Source organism: Bactrocera neohumeralis, chromosome 4, assembly GCF_024586455.1.
Source record: "Bactrocera neohumeralis isolate Rockhampton chromosome 4, APGP_CSIRO_Bneo_wtdbg2-racon-allhic-juicebox.fasta_v2, whole genome shotgun sequence".
Taxonomy (NCBI): Eukaryota; Metazoa; Arthropoda; class Insecta; order Diptera; family Tephritidae; genus Bactrocera; species Bactrocera neohumeralis.
In genome coordinates this window covers 89,083,564-89,110,255 of record NC_065921.1, presented here as the reverse complement: position 1 = coordinate 89,110,255, position 26,692 = coordinate 89,083,564, and the positions used below count along the sequence as shown (strand labels likewise).

Genomic DNA, 26,692 nt, shown 5'->3' with positions numbered 1-26,692 from the left:
AGTGGCTTTGAATAAACGTGCTTTGGTGAGCTTAATTTTACTACTCATTATTTATGTAGTTATTAACGGGGGACTTCTATTGATTTAGTACTTTAATACTAGCTATTCGATCCCATAAGTATTGTCGGTAAGAACAATTGAGGCGTATATCATAAACAGACCCATGTTTTTAGACCAGTGAACACCGAACTGTAATCTTGAGTGCTTCAACACTTACCACTTAAGAACTCAGGGTTTCCAAAGTATGCTAAATTCATATCGGCAGTCTTCCACTTGTCATCCATACAAAGTAAAGCACTTTATTTTTCCTAAGTAGCTGATTTACTGCGACTTACCTATTGAATGAAGAGTTAGTAAAAAAAAAGAATATTGGAAAACAGTTTGAGTATCAAAGAGTATAAATTTATTTATCAGTCCTATGTGTAAAACAAAATAATGGCTAATATTCTTGTATGTAGCTTAAACTATGTATATAAATAGAAAATATCAGACTTAGGCGATTGTAGAGAGCACAATAGCTTCCTTCGGCATCAGTGCAATGGTGTCTGCATAGACCTTATCCCTGTCAAGTAAATAGTCAAGTTAGAGAAACTCTGAAATGAATGTAAGCTGTAAAAGTTACGGCTCACCCCTTGCGTCGTATGCTTTTGGCAGTCACCAACACATATTCCAATTCAGACGTGAGCTCACTAAAGGCAGAATTCAAGTTGATCGTCTCCACGTCGTCGTGTAGATTCAGCAGAATAACGTAAGTGCGCTCGCCACTTAAAAAACTGTTAGAAAAAATAAGAAAGATAGTAGCGATTAGTTACTATTTAAGTATGATTTAACGTTCTCACTTACCGCTTAATGCCCAACACATTTTCGCTGATCGCTTTTACTTCGGCGTCGCCTTCGCGCATTGTCTGCGTTGCACGCAACAGCTGCAGCTGTTTGTAGATATTTAGGTGACTATTGGCAATGCCGCGTTCACGTTTAACATTAACCAGCTTAAAATCCTCTGCCAACGGCAGCCAAGTTTTGTCACCTTCAGTGAAACCGGCCTTGTGTCCATCATTCCACTGGAATGGTGTGCGCACAGGGTCGCGGGTGAGACGTTCGTACTCGTCGGGGTTCGATTGGCAACCTTGTGGATCTACGGTTTCCTCCCAGGAAATCCAGACGTCCGTCATGCCAATTTCTTCTCCTTGGTATGTGACGCTAATGCCAGGTAGGGTCTTCAGCAATATATTGATCAAGTCCATGCGATCCTTTCCCAGACGTGTGCCAATGCGTGATTGATCATGATTGCCAAGCTAATGAAATGGGAATATATTGGATTACGAATATAATAATTTAATGAATCTACGCACCACCCAATTCGCCACGCCTCCAGCAGGCATGTTATCCAACCAGTTGTGTATTAAGTTCGAGTAGTCAAAGGCGGTTGAATTTTCGTTCACATTGCTGATTAACTCAAAATTAAAGGGTATTTGTGCACCATCCGCCGTGCCATTTCCATAATACAACATCAGGGTGTTGATGGGCGCATAAGCTTCGCTCAAGAGTACATGTTCGTCGCCACCTAGTTCCTCATCCAGTTCCTTCAGCACCTCGCGGAGTTCATAGACAACATCAAGTGTGCCAGGCTGGTTGGTGGTGTAGATGTGTTGCAGGTATTCATAGTCTTCGGCATCCTGCACATTGGGATTACGTGGTTCATCGGGCCAGTTGCCATCAGCATCGGCAGCCACTTCATAGATATGTGGCACGGCGTCAACACGGAAACCGGCAACACCTTTACGCACCCAATAACGTAGCACGTTCTACTTGAATAATGGAATTTAATTTTCAGGTTATAAATAACCTATGCTTGTGATTACGTACCTTCATGGCTTCGCGCACTTTGGGATTGTCGTAATTAAGATCGGGTTGTTTGGCATGAAACTGATGCAGATAGTAGGCCTGACGTTGCTCATTCCACGTCCACATGGAGCCGCGAAAAACACTTATCCAGTTCGTTGGTGGCGCAAGCGAATTATTTTTACCCGGATGCCAAATATAGAAGTCCCTATACTCCGGATCATTCTGTACTGATTTAATGAACCACTCGCATTCATCACTCGTATGATTGGGCACAAAGTCCAAAATTATTTTCACCCCAATCTCTTTAGCCTTTGCCAGCATTGCTTCGAAATCTTCTAGTGTGCCGAACATTGGATCGATTTCCGTGAAATTGCTTACATCATAACCGAAATCGGCCATTGGCGACGTGAAGATGGGCGAAAGCCAAGTTGCATCGACTCCGATCTCCTTCAGATAGGGCAGTTGTTGCATAATTCCTATGTTTATAACAATATTACTTTCTTCTACTACCACTTCCGTTTCGCTCGGTTACTTACCTTTTATATCGCCAATGCCATCACCGTCGCTGTCTTTGAATGAGCGCGGATATATTTGGTAGAACGTTGCACTTTTCCACCACGCTTTATTTGCGTCCGCGCCTGTGACGGCGATTATTACTATTAGGACTGCTAAAAATCTCAAAAAAATCCGCATGATTTCCTTCAATTACTTTCACGAATTAACTTGTGGTCCGAGGCCCGGTGTTTGCGCTTTATATAGCGGATCCAAGCGGCATTATCGGCGACCGATAAAGGGTAATATAATATCACAAATAAGTCCGACATAATTTATAGCTAATCTAAAGTCTATAAAGTTTATGCTTGTGCTTTGGTGGTCCCGGTCTTTTGGCTCTGTGGGAGGTGCATGTTTTACCGAAAAGTATTATCGCCTTCATAACTGACGTCTTTTTAAGTGGTTGAGATAACACAAATAGCGGAATGCGTCGCTATTTTTCATGCAAATATTTGATAACGGTGTCAAGTGGCCAGATTGTCGATTATTAATACTGTGCTTGTCTTAAACTAACTGAAAAGCTCATAAATTGTGGTCATATAAGAAATGTTACTTGTTTATCTTCGTGGGTGTTATTATGGCTTAGCATATAGTTGCTAAAACTTTAATTGCTCAAAATCAATAATAAATAACGTCTTCCCGATAACTTGAGTAAAAATATAGGTACACTGTTGAAACTTTTTCCACAATTTCCGTGTCACCCTAACTAATTAGCTAATTCATTGGAAACAACCAAAATGGCACGTGCATAAACTCTATAAAAGATTGTACGTCCTCGATTCAGTTCTACAGCTCGAATTATTTGCTTCAGCAGTAGACTGAAGATAGGAAGCCGCCTTGTCTGAAACCTCGTTTGGTATCTGGCTCGGAGAGGTTGTTCCCGATTCTGACGGAGCTTTTGGTATTGCTCAACGTCAGTTTACACAGCCATATTATTTTTGCAGGGACACCAAATTCAGACATCGCGGCATAAAGGCAGCTCCTTTCCGTGCTGTCAAAAGCAGCTTTAAAATCGACGAAGAGGTGGTGTGAGTCGATCCTCTTTTTATGGGTCTTTTCCAAGATTTGGCGCATGGTGATGAAAATCCACCTCAAAGCCGAATCCCCAAAAAGCGAATTTCACGAGGACAATTGGACTTTCCAGCAAGACCACGATTCACAATGTAACCCTTACTAAAAGGTTTTTCGAGTCACGAAACATTCCGCTTTTGGAGTGGCCAGCAAAAAGTCTGGATTTAAAACCTATCGAGGATCTGTGGGGAATATTATCGGTTAGAGTTTTTAAAAATGGACGCCAGTTAACTAACACAAAAGAGGTAAAAATGGTAATGTAGAGAGAATGGGCTTCAATCGGCATGCCAACGCTAAAATCTTTGGTTGAATCGATGACATCTAGACTTAACCAAGTCAAAATTATTAAAAGAAAGCATACTAATTATTAACAAACTTGATTCATCAAAATATTTGAAGAAAACAACTTATTTTTTAACATGCATATATAAATACTTTCTTTAAAGCAAATGTTTGGTCTTTAATTTTGTTGTATATACTAAACCCTTTATTTACAAATTTAATGGCTTTGAAGTCGTGCCCATATAATTTCTTTACTAAGGTATATAATTATTTTATATCAGCCGACTTTGTCAAAAACTCACGATATTTATGTAAACGTGTTCCATTTATCTTTTTCAAATTATTAAACAATACTACGGGACCTCCGCCATGATCAAGCCGACCACTTTATTTTAATATTGAAACAGCTGTCGAAATGTGGTAAGATTCTGCCGGTATAAATAGTCGCTAATCCTTAAAACAGCATGATAGTATTTATCGAAATGTCGCTTTGTTTAATACGGTTGTCTGCGGCTCTGCTGCTTTTCGCTCTGGGCGTCACTGCCAACCAAACAGTTGATTGGTGGGAGGCCGCCACACTTTATCAGATTTATCCGCGTTCCTTTATGGACAGCGATGGCGATGGTATAGGCGATTTGAATGGCATCATCTCGCGGCTGGCATATCTTAAGGAAATTGGTGTAACAGCAACCTGGATATCACCTATATATGATTCACCAATGGCTGATATGGGCTATGACATCCGGAATTTTACGAAAATTTCTCCAATTTTTGGTACAATGGAGGATTTCGATAATATGTTGGCCAAGGCGCATGAATTGGGCTTAAAGCTGATCCTAGATTTTGTGCCAAATCATTCAAGCGATGAGTGTGAGTGGTTTCAGAAATCGGTTAGTCGCGAAGATGGCTACGATGATTGGTATGTGTGGTCTGATGGCAAAATTGACCCAAAGACGGGTGAGCGTTCAGTACCAAGCAATTGGGTTAGTATTTATGAATTTATGAATACCTTACGGCTAGACTTAGTTACTATAATATTTTATAGACGTCAGCTTTCGGTGGTTCCGCATGGACATGGGTTGAAGAACGACAACAGTACTATCTGCACCAGTTTCACGTGAAGCAACCTGATTTTAACTTCACTAATCCCGCGGTGCGTGAGCGTATGTTGGAAGTGATGAAATTTTGGCTCGATCGTGGTGTAGATGGTTTCCGCATGGATGCCACGAACTTCTTAATTGAGAAACGTTTCGATAATGGCACATTTCCAGATAATCCTATCAGGCCTGGAACGGTTGACACTTTAATGGGCAACTACACCCTAGATCAATGGGGAAGTACAGAAATTATATACGAGTGGCGCGCATTCCTAGATGAATATCTGAAACTTAATGGTGGAGATACACGGTAAGACTTGCATTCTTTTGCAGTATAAAATTTTAACAATGATACTTTTCACTATTTAGAGTTATGGTTATCGAGGCGTATTCCCCTGTTGACGTTCTTAGTAAATATATCTCTAATGGCACCAACGTCGGCGGGCAGATGCCAATGAATTTTAATTTTGTGAGACTGCGCGAAAACTCCACAGCGGAGACCATTGAAACACAAGCTAACGCGTGGATGGATGTCATTTGGGTCAAACATAAAATGGCGAATTGGGTGGCAAACAATCATGACAACCGTCGCTTACCAACACGTATGGGTCAGACCAAAGTGGATGCAATGGCTATGATCATACATGCACTGCCCGGTACATCGGTTACTTATTACGTAAGAGGCTTTTAATTATAACGGTATGACCCTATATAATTTTATGTTGAAAATCAAATATTTTAAGGGCGAAGAGATCGGAATGCCTGATTATGCCGCCGCTTGCACCGGAAACTCTTGCGACTTCCGTGACCCCGAACGGACACCAATGCAGTGGGATTCTTCGAAAAACGCCGGTTTCAGCACAGGCAACTCAACTTGGCTGGCCGTCAATCCCAACTATAAGGACCTAAATGTACAAGTTCAAGAAGGCGTGGCGCGTAGCAGCTTACAGATATTCAAGGGCATGACGGCGCTTAAGAAAACGGGTGCCTTCAAGGCATTCAAGGAGGAGGGCGGCTTCTCTTATAAAGCTCTGTCAGAGCAGGTTTTCCAGGTTGTTAGGTGAGTTGATACAAATGAGGTATTTCCCAAGTGCACTTGTATGAAGCATTCTCTTCTAGAACCGCGGTCGATCAGGAGGAATATCGTGTGCTAGCCAATATAGGCAACCAAACAGAGCATTTCGATGGTTTGACTAACAAAACAATGGAGTACGTGTTGCTTAACTCTTATTCACCAAACAGCTACGGGTATGTGCCTTTTGGTGAATTCAAATTTTCCTTACTCAATATTCTCTTTTATTTTTCAGTGACAAGGTTGATTTAAGCGGAACAATTTATTTGCAGCCTTATGAGGCAGTCGTTCTAGGATGGTCGAGTGGCGATAATTGAACCAAAACTAAAAAAAGTCAACACTTTGGCCATTTTAAAAATGGCGGAAAAGTTAGACATCATTAATGAATACATAAAACATATATAGTGAGTTCAAAAAGTGTTCACGTTATGCAAAATTTTACTTTTCTCATTGAATTTCATCCAAATATGACAATATTTCAAGAAAAATTTTTTGATATTATATGGCATCGACATTCTAGTTTTGAAAGCCCACTTCAGTAGACTTCCTTGTTTATTTAAATTTGAATAAATACAGTTCAAAATCCGTAAGCGCTCGTGAACCCTTTCTGAGCTGATGTGACGCTGTATGTAACTAATTTCGTTGTTACCAAATAGTGGTTAGCACTTTTTAATAATTTTATTGTGCGAAGGATTTCACATTTACTAAGGTTTGTAACAAAAATTAAAGGTCGAAAAATTAGTAACTTATCAAACCTGGTCATTTTTCAGACGGGACTAAAAAACTGAACCTCATTTTTTTAAAAGCTGTATGTTCGGACTTGCAGGAGGGGGTTTCAGTTAGAGAGATTGCTCGAAAGCATAAAATTTCAATTGGTGTCATCAGTAAAATAAAAAAAAAACAAGACAATATTAACACACCACCAAAAAAATTTAGGCAGACCTAAAATGTCACTCCTGAAACAGAAAGGACTTTACGGCGTTTTATCATGACTGATGCAGCTAAAAACGCGGAGGAAGCTAAGAAAGTGTTATTGTCGTCTTTTGGCACTAGAGCATGCAACAATACCATTCGAACTTCGTTGAAAAGATTTAAAATGCGTGCAAGAGCAATGATTGAAAACCGTACATGTCAGCGAAGAACAAAGCGGCTAGAATGAAATTTGCGAAAGAGCACAAAAACTGGAGAAGCGAACAGTTGAAACTAGTAATTTGGTCTGACGAAACGAAAATTAATCATATTAATTTATATAGACGCATTTGGACATGGTATGACAAGCAATGCGGTCCCACGGATAGGAATATGCTGCGCACACTTAAATTCGGAGGTGGTTCACTTATGATGTGGGGTTGTTTCTGTGGCAGAAAGGTAAGAAAACTGCGTCGAATTAACGGAATAATAGAGGCTACAGACTATATTAGCATTCTAGAGGATTCACTTATCCCTAGCTTCGAGATTTTTGGATGTGAACCTGGTGATTTGTTACACATGCAAGACAATGACCCTAAACATACCGCCCGTATTACAAAATCTTTGTTGAAAAATAACGGAATTCGGGTGGTGGAGTGGCCAGCTCAGTCACCCGATATGAATCCTATTGAAAATTTATGGGCGATTGTTAAAAAACGGTTAATTGTTCAAAGAGAAATACCAAAACCCATAGATGAACTCTGGACTCAAGTTGAACGAGTTTGGAACAGCTTTTTCCGGAAATTTTAGATAATCTAATTAACTCTAAATCTGACCGTATTAAAGTCGTAAAAGTCACTTTACCTCTAAGTTTAAATAATGTTCACATGAATTGTATTACTTTATATCTACTACAGCCACAAGAGATTATTAAATGAACTGCTAGTTGATGTTAAAAAGTTTTTGATTAAATAAACTTTACTTTTCGTAAAACAAAAAACGTTAATTTTTCTTAAGATCAGCTGCAATGCTGCTAGTCTGGATCTGGTCTAATACCGTCAACTGAAACAACATGACCTAGGAATTTCGTTGTAAATGCTGCGAAATGGCACTTTTCGTCTTGAAATTTTTAAATTTGATTCACTTACTTAATTTCTAAAAAAATTTCTTTGTAGAGTCGATATGTTCTATAAAAATAGTAGAAAAAATTAAAATATCGTCCAAATATACCACACAAATTTTATTAATGTAATCTCTAGCTGTTTTTAACCCAAAAGGGCATACGATTAAATGCGTAGTGGGCACTTGCCGTCAAAAATGCCAATTTGGCTCTGTCATCTGGGTGTACTTCGATTTGATGACAGCCTTTAGCAAGGTCTATTGTGCGTAATTTGTCAAATATGTCTTCCATATTAGGAATTGGAAATTTGTCATCAATCGTCTGTTCGTTTAGTTTCCTGTAGTCTATTACTAATCGCCACTTTTGTTCGCCGCCGTTGTCAATTTTTTTTGGTAACCATAAAGGTGAGCTATAAGGACTATTGCTCTGAACTAATATATTTTGTTTTAACATCTCATTTATTTATCTGTCTACTTCAGTACGATGCACAACTGGGTATCTATAAAGTTTGGTTTACATATAGTGTCCGGAAACTCGTTATCAAGAAAAGCTTTTGTTTCAACAGTATTTTTCCCTTCCAAAAGGATAATTTTCAAAATAAAAAACGTTGAACGAACGAATATTATTATATACCCCACCGCTTAATGCCGAAAATGTATGAGATCGGTTGAAGAATTACTCCACCTCCCATATATGTATACATACGTACTATGCATAATGATTTAAGTTATTGTAGCAAATTGTCAGATTGTCAGAAATTAATGAAATTACACCCTCCCCCAGTCCCAATATACCCTTTATAGTAATATTCTAATGATTCGTTGCCGTTCTCTGCTCTAAGGATATGTGTTTGTGTGCGTGTGTTATTACAGCACGTATACACACTTGCAGTTGATGTTTTAAGCTAAACGTTGCATACTTTTAGGATATTTTGTTCGTCGTGCTGTACTGACTTTTCATCGCTTTGTCACAGTGCCGCTCAACAGGCGTTTTAGTACCACTGAGTTTCAAATATACAAATATTGCTGGAAATGCTGCGTTTTTAGGAGAATTACTTACGTGGCTCACATCCAAAGTCCGGCAAACGTATGCAATAAGTTGAAGTGATATTTTTTTTGAAGAAATGTAAACTGTTTTCAGTATGTGTAACACAATTTTATTTAAAAGCAAAACAAATATAAATTATAATTCACGAACATGACATAATAAAAGACTCATATTTCTAAAATGAGTCTATAACTACATACAGAACATATGCGGTTTGCCAAGATGAAATTTGATTATGATTCCATTGTTCCAATAATCCGAACATCAGCTAGAAAGTTACCGTCCTTGCGCGTGTTCTTCATTACATGCCATTCATTTGAAGCGTTTTATTTACTTAAATATATATTTATTCTTTATTACTTTAATATGAAGAAAACATCTGTGGAAAATCATTGTTTCTGGTGGATGTTGTTTGTTCAACATGTTCAAGCTAAGGGAACATGCCATAAGTGGTTTGCACGATTTAAAAGTGATTATTTTTGCTTGGAAGACGAAGAACTTCCTACTCCAAGAAGACCTCGCACAACGTTTACGTTTAGGAGTCACTCAATCACCCATTTCAGCAAGGCGAAACGGTTTTGTCGGTATAAGAATCCAAGGGATTGTACTTGAGGTTTACTTTTAAGTATGCTCGCACAAATAAATGTGAATGGAAAAAATAACGAATTTAAGGCTGTTTCCTCAGTTAGGTTAACAGCATCTGTCATTTCTATTTAAAAAAACGTTATTTACCGAAGGAAGGAGTCTTGATTAAGTTTACCACAACTTAACTGAAAAATGGCGGCTAAACAGACATTGAGGAAATGGGCCTTTATGTTTGACAAAATTATAAACAGAACTTTCCTAACTCGAATCACCATAATCCACAAAAAAAAATTTGAGTTATGGCAGGAAATTTGCATGCAATTTGACTTCTATTGCTAATTCAAGAGTTCGAGTTATAAAAGTTTGAGTTGGGGAAGCTTAACTATATTATATTTTTTGGGGGTTGTGAATACATGCGTATGTTGAAAAAAGTATACACTGAAATCTCCCATTAACAGACACTGACGAACCAGCCTTTTTGTCAAGTTGTTAGAGTTGTTCGCGTAATAGATTGCACTTCATAAATATCAACAAATTGTGGGACTGGTCAATATGTTAATGCAGATGTCCGCTTAATAGAGCGTCCATTTAATGCAGCTTTCACTGTATTCCTTATCAATGAATTGTTTTGGCTACCCTATCTTCTTAGTTGCTGCCAACTGGACACTGTGGGCTAAATTTTGCTAAAATCAGTTTGCGGACAAACAACGTGCCACGTAATTTTCGTATATAAAGGTTATGTTGGCTTTTCTTTAAATCTCGCGAACACCAATTGTTAAAGACCCAATATTCATATTATAATTACAAAATATTTTTATATCAGACGAGTTTGTCAAAAACCCCCGATTTTCATGTAAACATGTTTGTCTTATTCTAATTAATTATATAGTATCACGTGAGACCCGCCATGATCAAGCCTGGCACATATCCAAATGAATCAATCAAGGCTGGAACGGGTGACACTTTAGAAAACAGCTACACCCAGGATCAATGGTTAAGTCCAGAAATTATATACGAGTGGCGTGCATTCCTAGACGAATAACAGAAACTTAATGGTGGAGATACACGGTAAGACTTGCATTCTTTTGCAGCATACAATTTTAACAATGATACTTTTCACTATTTAGAGTTATGGTTATCGATGCGTATTCCCCTGTTGACGTTCTGAGTAACTATTTCACTAATGGCACCCATGTCGGTGGACAGTTGCCAATGAATTTTAATTTCGTAAAACTGGACGAAAACTCCAATGCAGAGACCATTGAAACACAAGCTTATGAATAGATGGATGTCATATGGGTCAAACATAAAATGGCGAATTGGGTGGCAAACAATCATGACAACAGTCGCTTACCAACACGTATGGGTGAGAGCAAAGTGGATGCGTTGACTATGATAATACATACATTACCCGGTACATCGGTTACTTATTACGTAAATGGCTATTAAGCAAAACGGAATGTCCCTCTATAATCTTATGTTGAAAATCAAAGAACAGATCGGAATGCCTGATTTCTTGCCTGAGGCTCTTGCGACTTTCGTGACCCCGAACGGACACCAATGCTTTGGGATTCTTCGAAAAATGCCAGTTTCAGCACAGGCAACTCAACTTGGCTGGCCGTCAATCCCAATTACAAATACTTAAATGTACAAGTTCAAGACGGTGTGCCACGTAGCAGCTTACAGATATTCAAGGGCATGACGGCGCTGAAGATAGCAGCTGCTTTTAAGGCGTTCAAGGAAGAGGGCGGTTTCTCTTATAAAGCTCTGTCAAAGCAGGTTTTCCAGGTTGTTAGGTGAGTTGATAAAATGTAGTATTTGCCATGTGCATTGAATAAAATATTCTCTTCTAGAACCGCGGTCGATCAAGAGGAATGTCGTGTGCTCGCCAATTTAGGCAACCAAACAGAGCATTTCGATGGTTTGTCTGACAAAAAAATGAAATACGTACTGCTCAACTCTTATTCATCACACAGACACGGGTATGTGCCATTTGGTGAATACAAATTTTCCTTACTCAATATTCTCTTCTATTTTTCAGTGACAAGGTTGATTTAAGCGGAAGTATTTATCTAAAGCCTAATGAGGCGGTCGTTTTAGGATGGTCAAAGGGCAAGAACTGCACCAAAACCAAAAAAGTCAAACACGTTGGTCATGTTAAAAAGAGCGGAAAACTTAGACATCATTAATGACATACAGACGGACGAAGGGTGTACCAACAAGAACGACGTGAAGATAAAATGAAATAAATCACTCAAAATTGGTCAAGATGGTTTCTGATTTTTTTGTTGTGTAGATAATTTTATGCCATTTATGATTTTAACAAATTGGCCACTTCTCTGTTTGCATATTTCCACTCTCTTTTTGACCAGGTGCAGCATTTCTGCTAGAATTTCTGCTACAATGCGCTGAATATTGTCTTCGAGCTCTCGAGCGTTGTTTTAGATTTAACAAACCCCTTAAGAAAATAATCTAAAGATCTCAAATCGCATGATCTTGACGGCCATTTGACTGCCTCATTTCTCGAAATTAACGAGTTGCTAAACTTTGCACACAATGTGTCTATGCTTAGAAGTAAACCATGTCTTCTTGGAATTAGAGATTGTCCGTCGTAAACAAATTCCGCAAAAAAATTCGGTCAACATCGTGATAACGCTGGCTATTGTTGGTAAGGAGATTGCCTTCCTCTTTAAATAAATCATAAAGCGACTTTCTGGAAAATTTATTTTTGAGTTTGCTGGGAAATCACTTTATTTCTGAGTTTGTTTTTTTTTCTATAAATATGAGTAAATCATCGGCATTGTGGGTTTCATAGATAAACAATAAAAGTATTTTGATTATGAAAATTAGTTGTTTTTGTGCAGCAAGCCACTTCAACATTTTGGCGATTTCACGCGGCAGCGATCTGTATAGATTCGAGAGCGTACAATATATCGAGCAATAAGACCATTCTAAAAGCAGATTTACGTACGTTATAGCTAGGGTTACCATATCGGTCTCAGTCAAAATCAATCCCGTTGCATAGGTACAGAACGATTCTCAATAAACCATGAAAACATTTTCTCGAAAGTTCGCACATTCTTCACGTTTTCCCTTAGCATTCAAAGCATTGAGTTTGGTGGTGAAAGTGAAAGGAATGAAATTTTTTTCAATTCTCTCTTGCAAAGCGTTGACAACTTTATCAATTATAAAATCCATCATTTCCAAAATGCTATTGTTTTCTTTCTCGATCGATGCCAAATATACTGAAACGCTGTGATGTTCACTTTTTTTCTCGCACTCGCTCAAAAAAAAGAACAATGAACAAAAATCGATTCAGAAGGAAATCAGGGAATCAGTGCATTTTTCACGAAAATCACAGAATCAGTGCCTAAGATCGAAATCAGGGAATTCCCTGACAAATCAGGGAATATCGTAACCTATGACTAGGGCACATATTACAGTGTTGATTAAAGGTCTCTTCGTTATGAGTGCATTTTTATTTGGAGTGAATCAGATATTGTTCTCAAATTGTTAATGAACCATAACTTACCTATCTTAAAAACCAATGAATGCGTGTGTACTCGTACATACCTTGATTTATAAATATTGCGTAATTTATTGTGCCGCTGGTCCTAATCAGGTAATAATGTCAAAAACCCAACAAATACTAGACAACATGTTCCGCTTATCAGAATTATATACTGGTGCTCATCCAGCACACGTAAGGCCCACACTGACCATATTACCCTTTGATAAGATCTTGCGAGTTATTTGGTTTTCAATACTGAAAGAGCAAGAACTTTTATCTCCAATTATCTGCCAGTATAAATAGTCGCTAGTTTCTCAGACAGCACGCTAGTATTTATCGATATGTCGTCATTTTCGGTAAGGTTCTTAGCGGCGCTGCTGCTTTGCGCGTTGGGCGCTACTGCTATCGAAACAGTTGATTGGTGGGAGTCCGCCACCCTTTATCAGATTTATCCGCGTTCCTTTATGGACAGCGATGGCGATGGTATAGGCGATTTGAATGGCATCACCTCACGGCTGGCGTTTTTTAAGGAAATTGGTGTTACAGCAACCTGGATCTCACCCATATATGATTCACCGATGGCTGATATGGGCTATGACGTCGCGAATTTTACGAAAATTGACCCACTCTTCGGCACAATGGAGGATTTCGATGATATGTTGGCTAAGGCGCATGAATTGGATTTGAAACTAGTTTTAGACTTTGTGCCCAATCATTCGAGTGACGAGTGCGAGTGGTTCCAAAAGTCGATACTCCGCGAAGAAGGCTGCGATGATTTTTATGTATGGGATGATGGCAAAATTGACCCAGAGACGGGCGAGCGTTCACCACCAAGTAATTGGGTTTGTGTGCTGTGAATCTGTGATTATTTTACTGTTATGCTCACAATAATATTGTTTAGGTGTCGGTTTTCGGTGGTTCTGCGTGGACCTGGGTTGAAGAACGGCAACAGTACTATCTGCATCAGTTTCTAGCGAAGCAACCTGATTTCAACTTCACTAATCCCGCGGTGCGTGAGCGTATGTTGGAAATAATGAAATTTTGGCTCGATCGTGGTGTAGACGGTTTTCGCATGGATGCCACAAATTTTTTGGTTGAAAAACGTTTCGAAAATGGCACATATCCAGACGAACCACCGAGCGGCATACCGAATGACCCAAATGGTAATACAACTCCTCCCAACCACATCTACACCATGGATCTATGGGAAAATACTGAAATTATTTACGAGTGGCGCGAATTTTTGGACGAATATCAGAGACTTAATGGTGGAGATACAAGGTGAGACCTGCATCATTTACAACACACAAATTTAACAATAAAACTTTCCAATTTTTAGAGCTATGATAATCGAGGCGTACTCTCCTGTTGACGTTCTGAGCGGTTATATTTCTAATGGCACCAATGTCGGTGGTCAGATGCCAATGAATTTTAATTTCGTAAAACTGGACGAAAACTCCAATGCGGAGACTATTGAAACACAAGCTAATGAATGGATGGATGTCATATGGGTCAAACATAAAATGGCGAATTGGGTGGCAAACAATCATGACAACAGTCGCTTACCAACACGTATGGGTGAGAGCAAAGTGGATGCGATGACTATGATAATACATGCACTGCCCGGTACATCGGTTACTTATTACGTAAGTGGCTTTTAATTATAACGGTATGACCCTCTATAATCTTGTGTTGAAAATCAAATATTTTAAGGGCGAAGAGATTGGAATGCCTGATTATGCCGACGCTTGCACAGGGGACTCTTGCGGTTTTCGTGATCCAGAGCGCACGCCGATGCAGTGGAATGGATCGGAAAATGCCGGCTTCAGCACAGGCAACTCAACGTGGTTGCCCGTTAATCCCAACTACAAATACTTAAATGTACAAGTTCAGCGAGGAGTTGCGCGTAGCAGCTTGCAGATTTTCAAGGGCATGACGGCGCTGAAGAAAACGGATGCTTTTAAGGCATTCAAGGAAGAGGGCGGTTTCTCTTATAACGCTCTGTCAAAGCAGGTTTTCCAGATTGTGAGGTGAGTTGATACAAATGAGTTAAATCTCAAGTGAACTTGTATGGAGCATATTCATCTAGAACCGCGGTCGATCGTGAGGAATATCGTGTACTTGCCAATTTAGGCAACCAAATAGAATATTTTGATGGTTTGACTAACAAAACAATGGAGTACGTCTTGCTTAACTCTTATTCACCACACAGATACGGGTAAGAGGCATTTGGAGAATACGAGTTTCTCTTATTTCAATATACCTTTTTTATTTTCCAGTCACAAGCTTGATTTAAGCGGAAGAATTTATTTGATGCCTTATGAAGCTATCGTCTTACGCTGGTCGGCATGAAGGTTCTCCTAAAAAATTACATATATATTATTGAGAGGTTATTTTAACAATATGTATCTAAGATCATGTAGACAATTAAATGCTTAGCTTTGTCAGCAGAAAAGATGTGCTTCACTTAAAAGTGGGCACGGCTATTTGGCAAAACACATAATTGACACAATAAGACTTCGGACAGGCGCCAGAACCTAAGAACTTGCATCACAATTGTCGCTAATTGACACAAAGATGAAAAAGTTGGTAATATTAAAAAGGCCAGTCTTTAAATATATATTATTATAATTAAATACTAGCATATAGTTTTCTAATAAAAATGTCTCTTGTCACGAGTCTAGTATTAAATCACTATTTCAATAACTGTTTCGATGTTATCTTCATTAATATCATAAATACCTGTTTTCGTGGAAAAGTAGAGTTCTTAAAGCACGTCTGCAACATTTTTATTAATTCTCGTGACTCCATGGGAAACCCAAACTATCAAGCACAATCGTTGTTCAATTTGTTGCATTGTAAACATCGTCAGATAAGGCTTCGTGTCGTAGACAAACAGCTGCCAAGCACTTATTGACTTAGACATAAACATAAAAAAAGAGATCTGATATACTATATTTCAAAATACAATACTTCAGACAGACTCTAATGGTCTGGCATCAAACGCATACAAATGTAATCAAATCAAAAAAACACAAATTGAAACAAGTTAGGAAGTGCTAAGTTCGGGTGCAACCGAAAACTTTATACTCATGCAATTCGCAGGAATCAAAATCTGAGAAAATCTTTCAGGAAAATATGAGAGTTGGGCGTAATATTGACCCGATTTTATCTATTTTTACCAGTAACACATACCATTTACTTGCTATATATTTAAAAAAATGTTTCCTGGATTTTATTAAAGTACCTCACATACAATCACCAATAACATGGAGTAAAGTCATCCAGATGAAAATTTTGATATTAGTTATATAGAGGCTAGGTGAAGTCTTTGCATAATTTTATCGTTTTAGGCACAAAGATACACTTTTGTGAGTAAAACACGCTATATATGCGGTATAAAGTCACCCGGAAGTACTAAAATCTTTATATTAGGTATACATACGAGCCTCAGAGGAGTACTGATCCGATTCAACCCATTTTTGATACACAGAATTACTATTGTCAGGAAAGCATTCTCTCTGAATTTCTATTGTATATCACATAGAGTGGCTGATATTTTCGGTTAAAAGTGAACTATAGACCTGGGATCCACGTATTAGGTACCTAGGGGCTTGAACAGTTTTGGTTGGATTTGAGCAATTTTTGGTCATAAGATGGCATACTTTAAAGGAATTATTAGTGCATAGTATATATGCGATTCCATGGTATCAATTGCTTCTTGGTTTGTATAGTACTTGAACTTAAAATTATGCTGTGTGAGAGGTAGGCGTGGTTATAGTCCGATTACGCTCATTTTCGCACTGTGACATGAGAATGTGAGAGGAATGTCACGTACGCAATTAGGTCGAAATCGGTTGGTCGCGTCCCGACATATGTGATTTCACCAAAAGTTTTTAATAGTACTGTTTTACAATTTGGGTTCTTGCTTGGTGGGGTATCACTTAACCTCGAAATTTGCTTAAATTTATTTTCTAGAAATAAGAGTTAATCATCGGCATTTGTTGTGGGTTTCTAAGAAATACAATCAAAAGTATTTTAATTATGAAAAGTAATTGCTTTTGTGAAGCAAGATACTTCAAAATTTTTGCGATTTCAGGCGGCTGCTTTGGGATCACACAATAAATCGAGTGATAAGGCCATTCTAAAAATAGATTTACGTATTTTAGAGCCACTTTAAAGTGTTGTTTAAAGGTGACTTGCGTGCGTTCTTATTTGGAGTGAATCAGATATTGGATTGAAATCATTAATGAACGCCAAATACGTAGGTTGCTTTTTATATTTCGGGACTTGGCGGCACTAGCTTTACAATCTGGCAATTCACAAATGTATCGTAAAGTTTGACTTTTTTGTTGTTATGCATACTCAGCACGTTTATCAGTGGCGGATTCAGAGGGGGAAAATGGGGGGTGATATGTTCGATTGGTACATTGTAGAAAAATTAGTAACTGGAAAAATAAGGAAATAGCGGAAAAAACTACGATACTCTGCTTGTGACGTTCCGAAATCGAAGACAAAAAGTTGTGGAACATTTTCAATCCATTCATTCAGACACGAAAAATGGCGGCAGAACTGGAAGTTGACGAATCTGCTTCCGACAAAAAAACACGAAAATTTTGCGTGAGAACTTGCAAAGAATACTACAGGGTCGCAATGTACATTCCTCTGTTGGATACAATCGGCGAAAATTTGAAGACGCGCTTTTCTAGAGAAGTATTGGATAAATTTCAACTGAGTTTTCTGCTTCCAGAAAAAAGTATGCACTTTGAAAACCAAAGGAATGGAAAATCTTACTGACTACTTGATAGATAGATTCAAAGATCTTCTGCATAATGACAACGCCGTGTGACGTTTGAAGCTGAAAGGTGAACTTGATCATTGGCAATGCCATTGGGGGCAGAAGCAAATGTCAAAAGGCAACAAGTTACCGACTAGTGCATTGCAAACGTTGAAGAACTACGATGTAGACCAATACTCCATAATTCAACTGAATTTGAGCAACTGGGAACTTAAGACATCGACACATCAAGATAAAGCACCGTATAAGTCCTGATTTGACACCGACCGTTTTGTTTTTATTCACGTCCGAATGAAATATAGAAAGAGTTTAACGTTTTTCGACATGCGGTTGATGCATTCAGAATGCATTATATCTCAATCAGAGTGACACAAGTGCTTCGTCAATCGGTTCAAATGCATGTAAAATGTATGGATCTTAGTTGAGAATGATTTGGAAAACAATTAAGAAATTTTCTATGACTCATCTTTGCCTCAGTTCTTAAATGTAAAAGGCAACCTACGTATTGCGCATTTGTATAGACCTGATAAAAGCAAAACCAATATAAATTACAGATTTCCAAATATAACTTACCTATCTTAAAAATTAATAAATGCGTGTGTACTCGTACATACCTTGATTTATATATATTGCCTTATATATCGTGTGTTTTTTGGTCCTAATCAGGTAATTATGCCAAAAACCCAACAAATACTAGACAACATGTTCCGCTTATCAGAATTATATAGTGGTGCTCATCCAGTTCACGTAAGGCCCACACTGACCATATCAACCCTTTGATAAGATCTTGCGAGTAATTTGGTTTTCAATACTGAAACAGCAAGAACTTTTATCTCCAACTATCTCCCGGTATAAATAGTCGCTAGTTCCTCAGACAACACGCTAGTATTTATTGATATGTCGTCTTGTTCGTTACGGTTCTTAGCGGCGCTGCTGCTTTGCGCGTTGGGCGCTACTGCTATCGAAACAGTTGATTGGTGGGAGTCCGCCACCCTTTATCAGATTTATCCGCGTTCCTTTATGGACAGCGATGGCGATGGTATAGGCGATTTGAATGGCATCACTTCACGGCTGGCGTTCCTTAAGGAAATTGGTGTTACAGCAACCTGGATCTCACCCATATATGATTCACCGATGGCTGATATGGGCTATGACGTCGCGAATTTTACGAAAATTGACCCACTCTTCGGCACAATGGAGGATTTCGATGCTTTGTTGGCTAAGGCCCACGAATTGGATTTAAAAGTAATTTTAGACTTTGTGCCCAATCATTCGAGTGACGAGTGTGAGTGGTTCCAGAAATCGATACGTCGTGAAGAAGGCTACGACGATTTCTATGTATGGGATGATGGCAAAATTGACCCAGAGACGGGCGAGCGTTCACCACCAAGCAATTGGGTTAGTAGGCTGAGAATATCTTACTCTTACACTCACTACAATATTGTTTAGATGTCGGTTTTCGGTGATTCTGCATGGACGTGGGTTGAAGAGCGGCAACAGTACTATTTGCACCAGTTTCTCGCGCAGCAAGTGGATTTGAACTACGCTAGTCCCAAGGTGCACGAGCATATGTTGGAAGTGATGAAATTTTGGCTTGATCGTGGTGTAGATGGTTTTCGCATGGATGCCACGAACTTTTTAGTTGAAAAACGTTTCGAAAATGGCACATTTCCAGATGAACCACTGAGCGGTGAAACAAATGATTCCACTCTATTTAGATACCTCAAACACATCTATACACAAGATGATTGGGAAAATACAGAAATTATTTACGAATGGCGCGAATTTCTAGACGAATATCAGAGACTTAATGGTGGAGATACAAGGTGAGACGTGCATCCTTTAAAATATCTACTTTTAGTAATTAAACTTTTCGCCTTTCAGAGCTATGATAATCGAAGCATATTCCAATGTCACCGTTCTGAGCGATTATATTTCTAATGGCACCAACGTCGGTGGGCAGATGCCAATGAATTTTAATTTCGTGAAACTGGACGAAAACTCCAATGCGGAGACCATTGAAACACAAGCTAACGACTGGATGGATGTCATATGGACCAAACATAAAATGGCGAATTGGGTGGCAAACAATCATGACAACAGTCGCTTACCAACACGTATGGGTGAGAGCAAAGTGGATGCGATGACTATGATAATACATGCACTGCCCGGTACATCGGTTACTTATTACGTAAGTGGCTTTTAAGTATAACGGTATGACCTTCTATAATCTTATGTTGAAAATTAAATATTTTAAGGGCGAAGAGATCGGAATGCCTGATGGAGAAATCGATTGTTCCGATGACTCTTGCAACTTTCGCGATCCAGAACGCACACCGATGCAGTGGAATGGATCGGAAAATGCCGGTTTCAGCACAGGCAACTCAACTTGGCTGCCCGTCAATCCCAACTACAAATACTTAAATGTACAAGTTCAACGAGGAGTTGCGCGTAGCAGCTTGCAGATTTTCAAGGGCATGACGGCGCTAAAGAAAACGGATGCTTTTAAGGCGTTCAAGGAGGAGGGCGGCTTTTCTTATAAAGCTCTGTCAAAGCAGGTTTTCCAAGTCGTAAGGTGAGTTTGTACAAATGAGGTATTTTATAAGTGCACTTATATAGAGTATATTCATCTAGAACCGCGGTCGATCGCGAGGAATATCGTGTGCTTGCCAATTTAGGCAACCAAATTGAATATTTCGATGGGTTGACTAACAAAACAATGGAGTACGTCTTGCTTAACTCTTATTCACCACACAGACACGGGTAAGTGCCATTACGAATACGATTTTTTTTTCATTTCAATACGATTATTTTTATTGCAGTGGCAAGGTGGATTTAAGCGGAAGAATTTATTTAATGCCTTATGAGGCGGTCGCCTTACGCTGGTCGGCATAGAAAATTTGCCTGTAAAATTACATAGTATGAAGTGTTTATGAATTAGTAATACTTATAATAGTGATCTAGAATATAAACAAATAAATATTTAGTCCTGTCAACAAACGCGATTTGAATCATTTAAAGGTAGCCACTTCGTACAGGCGGCCGAACATTAATCGGTTGTTCTCCTGTGCCGCTCTATTTTCTAAAATCTCATACCCAATATTTTTTCATAGTTGTCAGATGCCATTACTCTTTCTGACGCTGTGTGTTTTTCTCCTCATAAGCAGTGTGTGCTTAAGATACCCTCACTATTCAGTCAAGGTACAAATATATAATCTACTTTTCTACTCGATACAGATATTTACGTATGGTTTGGAACGAGGACATTGCCTGAAGCTGATTATCAGCTGAACTTGTGCTGAGATTGCCACTGTTAACTGATTGTGTAGGCAAGAACGAGTGAGTTCTTGTTAACAACGCAGGCGAAGTCAGCATAGTTTTAAATGTAAACAGACAAAAAGTCGAAACCAATATTCGAAATGTTGAATATGTACCCAGCTTTGCGCGGATCTTTTGTCGGTTCGGCAAATAACAAAACGAAACGAAAAGGTGGTGTTCGAAGGCAATGTATATATGGTCCTTGATGCGTAAAACTGATTAATTGCAAAAGCGTATGCAGAAAACGGTTTGTATAAATTAGACTGTGCTAATATTTTTGCGTGAATGTGGTACTGTTCACCAAAAAAAACTTCATATACGTGTGAGCAAAACGAGGTGACTGAACGGATGTACTGTACATTAATTGAGCGTGTGAAATGCATGTTGCTGGTTTCTAGCCTAGGATACATATTTCGAGCAAAAGCTGCAAATATAGAAGCGTATTAAGTAAATCGTATTCCTTGTAGAGGTAATGGTCAAAGTTCAGAAGAAATATGGTCCGGTATGAAACCGAATTTGAAACACATATTTGGTTGTGCAAGTACAGCGATGGTTCATATACCAGAGCCAAATCCAATAGATGATTTTATTAATGAAAACGAAGCTAGCAACATTAACAATTCAGGGGAGCTTAATGAAACCGAATTAAGTGATGTCAGCAAACTTTCGAAATGTGGGTAAGATTCTCCTGTTGAGAGTGGTTCAGCTGATCAATGTAAAAATAAGTATGCAGTTCGTCGATAAATGAGCAATTTGTTCGAAATTGATTTTTAAACCCCATTGATTATTTGTCACAAAACCCCGACAAAGCTCATTGGTACGTATTGAAGCGTGTGATGCGGTATTTAAAGGGTGCAGTTATGTAACTAAGGCAGAAATCAGTTCAAGGTTTAACTGGTTATTGCGATGTTGACTGGGCAGGAGATCTTGATCAAAGGCGGTCAACTTCTGGTTACGTATTCATAATGTAAGGTGCAGCTATATCTTGGTCATCGCACAGACAGCGAACTGTAGCATTATCATCAAATGAGGCGTAGCTAACATCAGTAGTGAGAGCAAGCCAAGAAGCGATTTGGTTACATCAGTTAGGGTCGGAACTAATTCTCGGTGGTACAGAAGAAAACAAAATGTGCTGCGATAAACAAAACAATAATTTTTCGCCCCGAACTTAGCAAGTGGATATCAAGACGAAATTTATACGAGAGAAGTTACGAGATAAATCATTGCAGCTGGAATATATTACAAGGGAAATGTTAGCAGATGGTTCAAATAAGGCTATGCCAGCTATTAAGAGTGAATTTATTAATGTTAAATTTATGTTACAGTAAAGTCATGTATCATTTAACATAATTTTTGATTTAACTAACATTATTAGATATTGTTAGCAGAGAACGTAAATTATAGAGAAGGTCCAGTCAGAGATTATAAAAACATAAACAAAAGATTATGTTTTAAGTTCTCTGATTGAACTGTCAAAAGCTAACAAAATGCGATGAGCGTGTTTCACCACAGCTCGCTAAGATGGAGAAATTTTAACAGCGGCGCGTGAACAGAGCTGAGCATTCAATGAAAATTATGCTCAGAAATATACATTGCTATTACAGACGTATGTTGGCCTTTTGCTTATATTTTTATACGTGTGTACATGCTATCGTTTAATTGTTATGATTATCGTTTTACGTATTTTTACGAATACATGCAAAACTGATAATATTCCAATTAAATTATGCTATTTCCAAAACAATAATTGTAGTTAATGTGCGAAAAAGAGCTATCTTTTAAATATTTCTTATGTTTGATACTATAATATACTTTCATATACGTACATATGAATATGTTTGTATATATGATATACGTTTTCTGCTAGGACGCAACTTAAAAGCGTTACAGGAACTGACTTGAGTGATAATTATTCAGAGCTTTGGAGTTTTATAAGGATAACATTGATAATTTTGAGTTTTCTATATGGACGCAAGCCAAAGTATTTTCCTTCTTAACAGCAGCTGCTTTTATGGAGCAAGACACTTCACCATTTTGGTGACTTCCGGCGGTAGCGATCTGTATACTGGCTTTGGTAGCGTCCATTTCTACAGCAAACGATAAAACTATACATGTGAATATATACAATATATGTACAGTGTCGGACAAAACATATTGGACCGATGGCTATGAATGCTAAAAACATGTGGCATATTCCAAATTACAATTTTGTATTCAAATATGAAGGCATGTTGTTTATTTAGTGAAACAATGAAAAACCTTATAATTTGTTTTAATAGTTTACATTTTATACAAAAGAAATTACAAGTACCCCATATTGACTGCGACAATGGAAAGCAATAGTTTTCGCTGATGAATCAAAATTTAATTTGAAATATTCAGACGGAATGAAAAGAGATCACCAACCAAAATAGTACAGGTGGCATTATGTATGGGGGCGTTTTTCCAAAGTTTGGTGTTGGACCTTTCATCGAATCAATGGCATTAAGGATCGATTCATATACAAAGACATGCTCCAGAACGTGATGCTTTCCCAAGCCAAGTGCAATATGACACTTTCATGGTCGCTAATTATGTTAAATTGGCCAACTCAATCGACGGATCTCAATCCTATTGAGATCTTTAGGATATAACAAATAGAAAGATAGACAGAGAAGGAGTGAATGAAAGGCATGGAGTCAAATAATTTCTAAGGTTTTGTATGTTTTCATAAAATAAATAGTTATTCTTCAAATCTGAGTGATTTGTTTATATTTAAAATGATAATTGCGAGAATAGGAGATGATAATGTAACTCATAGGTATGAGTCCAATATGTTTTATCCGACACTGTACATGTACATGCATATAACTTACCTATGTTAAAAATAATACATATATGTATAAGTAAATAGAGATTTATGTATGTATTGTTTTTATGACTTAGTTAATCGTGGGTAATTTGGTAGCAGGTGAAAAACCCCACAAATACTAGTAAACATGGTCAGTTTATCGCATAGGTGAATTGGTGATCAGCGCTAGCAATCCAATTTACGGAAGGCCGAGACTGACAATATCGAGTGTTTGATAAGATTTTGTGAGTAATTTTGTTTTGAATATTGGAGTAGTAAGAACTTTTATCTCCAACTGTCTGCCGGTATAAATAGTCGCTAGTTTCTCAGACAACACGGTAGTATTTTTCAATATGTCCTCTTGTTTATTTCGGTTTTTAGCGGCGCTGCTGCTTTGCGCTTCGGGCGCTACTGCCACCGATACAGTTGATTGGTGGGAGTCCGCCACCCTTTATCACACTTATCCACGTTCCTTTATGGACAGCGATGGCGATGGTATAGGCGATTTGAATGGCATCACCTCAAGGTTGGCGTTTTTTAAGGAAATTGGTGTAACAGCAACCTGGATTTCGCCAATTTATGATTCACCGATGGCTGATATGGGCTATGACATTGCGAATTTCACGAAAATTTATCCGGTTTTTGGCACAATGGAAGATTTCGATGCTTTGTTGGCTAAGGCCCACGAATTGGATTTGAAACTAGTTTTGGACTTTGTGCCTAATCATTCGAGTGACGAGTGTGAGTGGTTCCAAAAGTCGATACGTCGTGAAGATGGCTACGATGATTGGTATGTATGGGATGATGGCAAAATTGACCCAGAGACGGGCGAGCGTTCACCACCAAGTAATTGGGTTAGTGCGCTGTGCATCTGTGATTATTTTACTCTTACGATCACAATAATATTGTTTAGGTGTCGGCTTTCGGTGGTTCTGCGTGGACCTGGGTTGAAGAACGGCAACAGTACTATCTGCATCAGTTTCTCGCGAAGCAACCTGATTTCAACTTCACTAATCCCGCGGTGCGTGAGCGTATGTTGGAAGTGATGAAATTTTGGCTCGATCGTGGTGTAGACGGTTTTCGCATGGATGCTACGAATTTTTTGGTTGAAAAACGTTTCGAAAATGGCACATATCCAGATGAATCAGTTAATAATGGACCGGGTGGTGGAGGTATGGGCGGCGTCAGCTATACCAAAGATCAATGGGAAAGTACAGAAATTATATACGAATGGCGCGAATTTTTGGACGAATATCAGAGAGTCAATGGTGGAGATACAAGGTAGACCTGCATCCATTAATATATACATCTTTGTTAATGAAATTGTTTGCCTTTCAGAGCTATGATTATTGAAGCATATTCCGATGTCGACGTTCTGAGTAACTATATCACTAATGGCACCCATGTCGGTGGACAGTTGCCAATGAATTTTAATTTCGTGAGACTGGACGAAAACTCCAATGCGGAGACCATTGAAACACAAGCTAACGCGTGGATGGATGTCATATGGGCCAAACATAAAATGGCGAATTGGGTGGCAAACAATCATGACAACAGTCGCTTACCAACACGTATGGGTGAGAGCAAAGTGGATGCGATGACTATGATAATACATGCATTACCCGGTACATCGGTTACTTATTACGTAAGTGGCTTTTAAGTATAACGGTATGACTTTCTATAATCTTATGTTGAAAATCAAATATTTTAAGGGCGAAGAGATTGGAATGCCTGATTATGCCGACGCTTGCACAGGGGACTCTTGCGGTTTTCGTGATCCAGAGCGCACGCCGATGCAATGGAACGGATCGAAAAACGCCGGTTTTAGCACAGGCAACTCAACATGGTTGGCCGTCAATCCTAATTACACATACTTAAATGTAAAAGTTCAACGAGGAGTGGCACGTAGCAGCTTGCAGATATTCAAGGGCATGACGGCGTTGAAGAAAACGGATGCTTTTAAAGCGTTCAAGGAGGAGGGCGGCTTTTCTTATAAAGCTCTGTCAAAGCAGGTTTTCCAAGTCGTAAGGTGAGTTTGTACAAATGAGGTATTTTATAAGTGCACTTATATAGAGCATATTCATCTAGAACCGCGGTCGATCGCGAGGAATATCGTGTGCTTGCCAATTTAGGCAACCAAATTGAATATTTCGATGGTTTGACTAACAAAACAATGGAGTACGTCTTGCTTAACTCTTATTCACCACACAGATACGGGTAAGCACCATTACGAATACGATTTTTTTTTCATTTCAATACGATTATTTTTATTGCAGTGACAAGGTGGATTTAAGCGGAAGAATTTATTTAATGCCTTATGAGGCGGTCGCCTTACGCTGGTCGGCATAGAAAATTTGCCTGCAAAATTACATAGTATGAAGTGTTTATGAATTAGTAATACTTATAATAGTGATCTAGAATATAAACAAATAAATATTTAGTTCTGTCAACAAACGCGATTTGAATCATTTAAAGGTGGCCACTTCGTACAGGCGGCCGAACATTAATCGGTTGTTCTCCTGTGCCGCTCTATTTGCTAAATCTCATACCCAATCTGTTTTAGTAGTTGGCTACGCCATTACTCTTTCTGACGCCGTGTGTTTTTCTCCTCATAAGCATTATTTGCTTAAGTGTCCCTCAATATTCCGTCACTGT

At 38.6% G+C, this 26,692-nt stretch overlaps 5 protein-coding genes and 1 pseudogene across 8 annotated transcripts; 5 read left to right on the top strand and 1 right to left on the bottom strand.

The window, feature by feature from the left end:
* Positions 1-380: 380 nt before the first annotated feature.
* Positions 381-2,555, bottom strand: LOC126754968 (maltase A3). Its single transcript, XM_050467204.1, has 6 exons — positions 2,382-2,555; positions 1,867-2,321; positions 1,353-1,805; positions 844-1,295; positions 630-773; positions 381-562 (listed from the first exon to the last, which is right to left on the bottom strand). Exons 1-6 carry the CDS (start codon positions 2,536-2,538, stop codon positions 493-495), a joined length of 1,731 nt encoding a protein of 576 aa, XP_050323161.1. The 5' UTR covers positions 2,539-2,555; the 3' UTR covers positions 381-492.
* A 1,659-nt stretch (positions 2,556-4,214) lies between these two features.
* On the top strand, positions 4,215-7,809 carry LOC126755464 (maltase A2-like). 4 transcript variants are annotated; one of them, XR_007666488.1, is made up of 8 exons: positions 4,215-4,733; positions 4,796-5,157; positions 5,217-5,523; positions 5,591-5,907; positions 5,967-6,095; positions 6,155-6,323; positions 6,496-6,628; positions 6,690-7,809. XR_007666488.1 is itself a non-coding variant. In XM_050468048.1 (6 exons), exons 1-6 carry the CDS (start codon positions 4,215-4,217, stop codon positions 6,234-6,236), a joined length of 1,716 nt encoding a protein of 571 aa, XP_050324005.1. In that variant the 3' UTR covers positions 6,237-6,673. The 4 variants fall into 4 exon arrangements, 1 of the variants encoding a protein (XP_050324005.1); XR_007666489.1 differs by having other exon boundaries at positions 6,155-6,628; positions 6,690-7,287; positions 7,341-7,809; XR_007666487.1 differs by having other exon boundaries at positions 6,155-6,628.
* On the top strand, positions 7,222-11,797 carry LOC126755899 (maltase A2-like; annotated as a pseudogene).
* A 1,635-nt stretch (positions 11,798-13,432) lies between these two features.
* LOC126755468 (maltase A2-like) lies at positions 13,433-15,475 on the top strand. The gene is made up of 6 exons (XM_050468052.1): positions 13,433-13,933; positions 13,993-14,372; positions 14,431-14,737; positions 14,805-15,121; positions 15,181-15,309; positions 15,371-15,475. The coding sequence occupies exons 1-6, from the start codon at positions 13,433-13,435 to the stop codon at positions 15,441-15,443; spliced, it is 1,707 nt and encodes a 568-aa protein (XP_050324009.1). The 3' UTR covers positions 15,444-15,475.
* Positions 15,476-18,824: 3,349 nt separating this feature from the next.
* LOC126755467 (maltase A2-like) lies at positions 18,825-20,468 on the top strand. Its single transcript, XM_050468051.1, has 4 exons — positions 18,825-19,287; positions 19,339-19,715; positions 19,774-20,080; positions 20,148-20,468. Exons 1-4 carry the CDS (start codon positions 18,910-18,912, stop codon positions 20,466-20,468), a joined length of 1,383 nt encoding a protein of 460 aa, XP_050324008.1. The 5' UTR covers positions 18,825-18,909.
* Positions 20,469-24,390: 3,922 nt separating this feature from the next.
* LOC126755466 (maltase A2-like) lies at positions 24,391-26,412 on the top strand. Its single transcript, XM_050468050.1, has 6 exons — positions 24,391-24,891; positions 24,951-25,318; positions 25,376-25,682; positions 25,750-26,066; positions 26,126-26,254; positions 26,314-26,412. Exons 1-6 carry the CDS (start codon positions 24,391-24,393, stop codon positions 26,384-26,386), a joined length of 1,695 nt encoding a protein of 564 aa, XP_050324007.1. The 3' UTR covers positions 26,387-26,412.
* Positions 26,413-26,692: the final 280 nt, after the last annotated feature.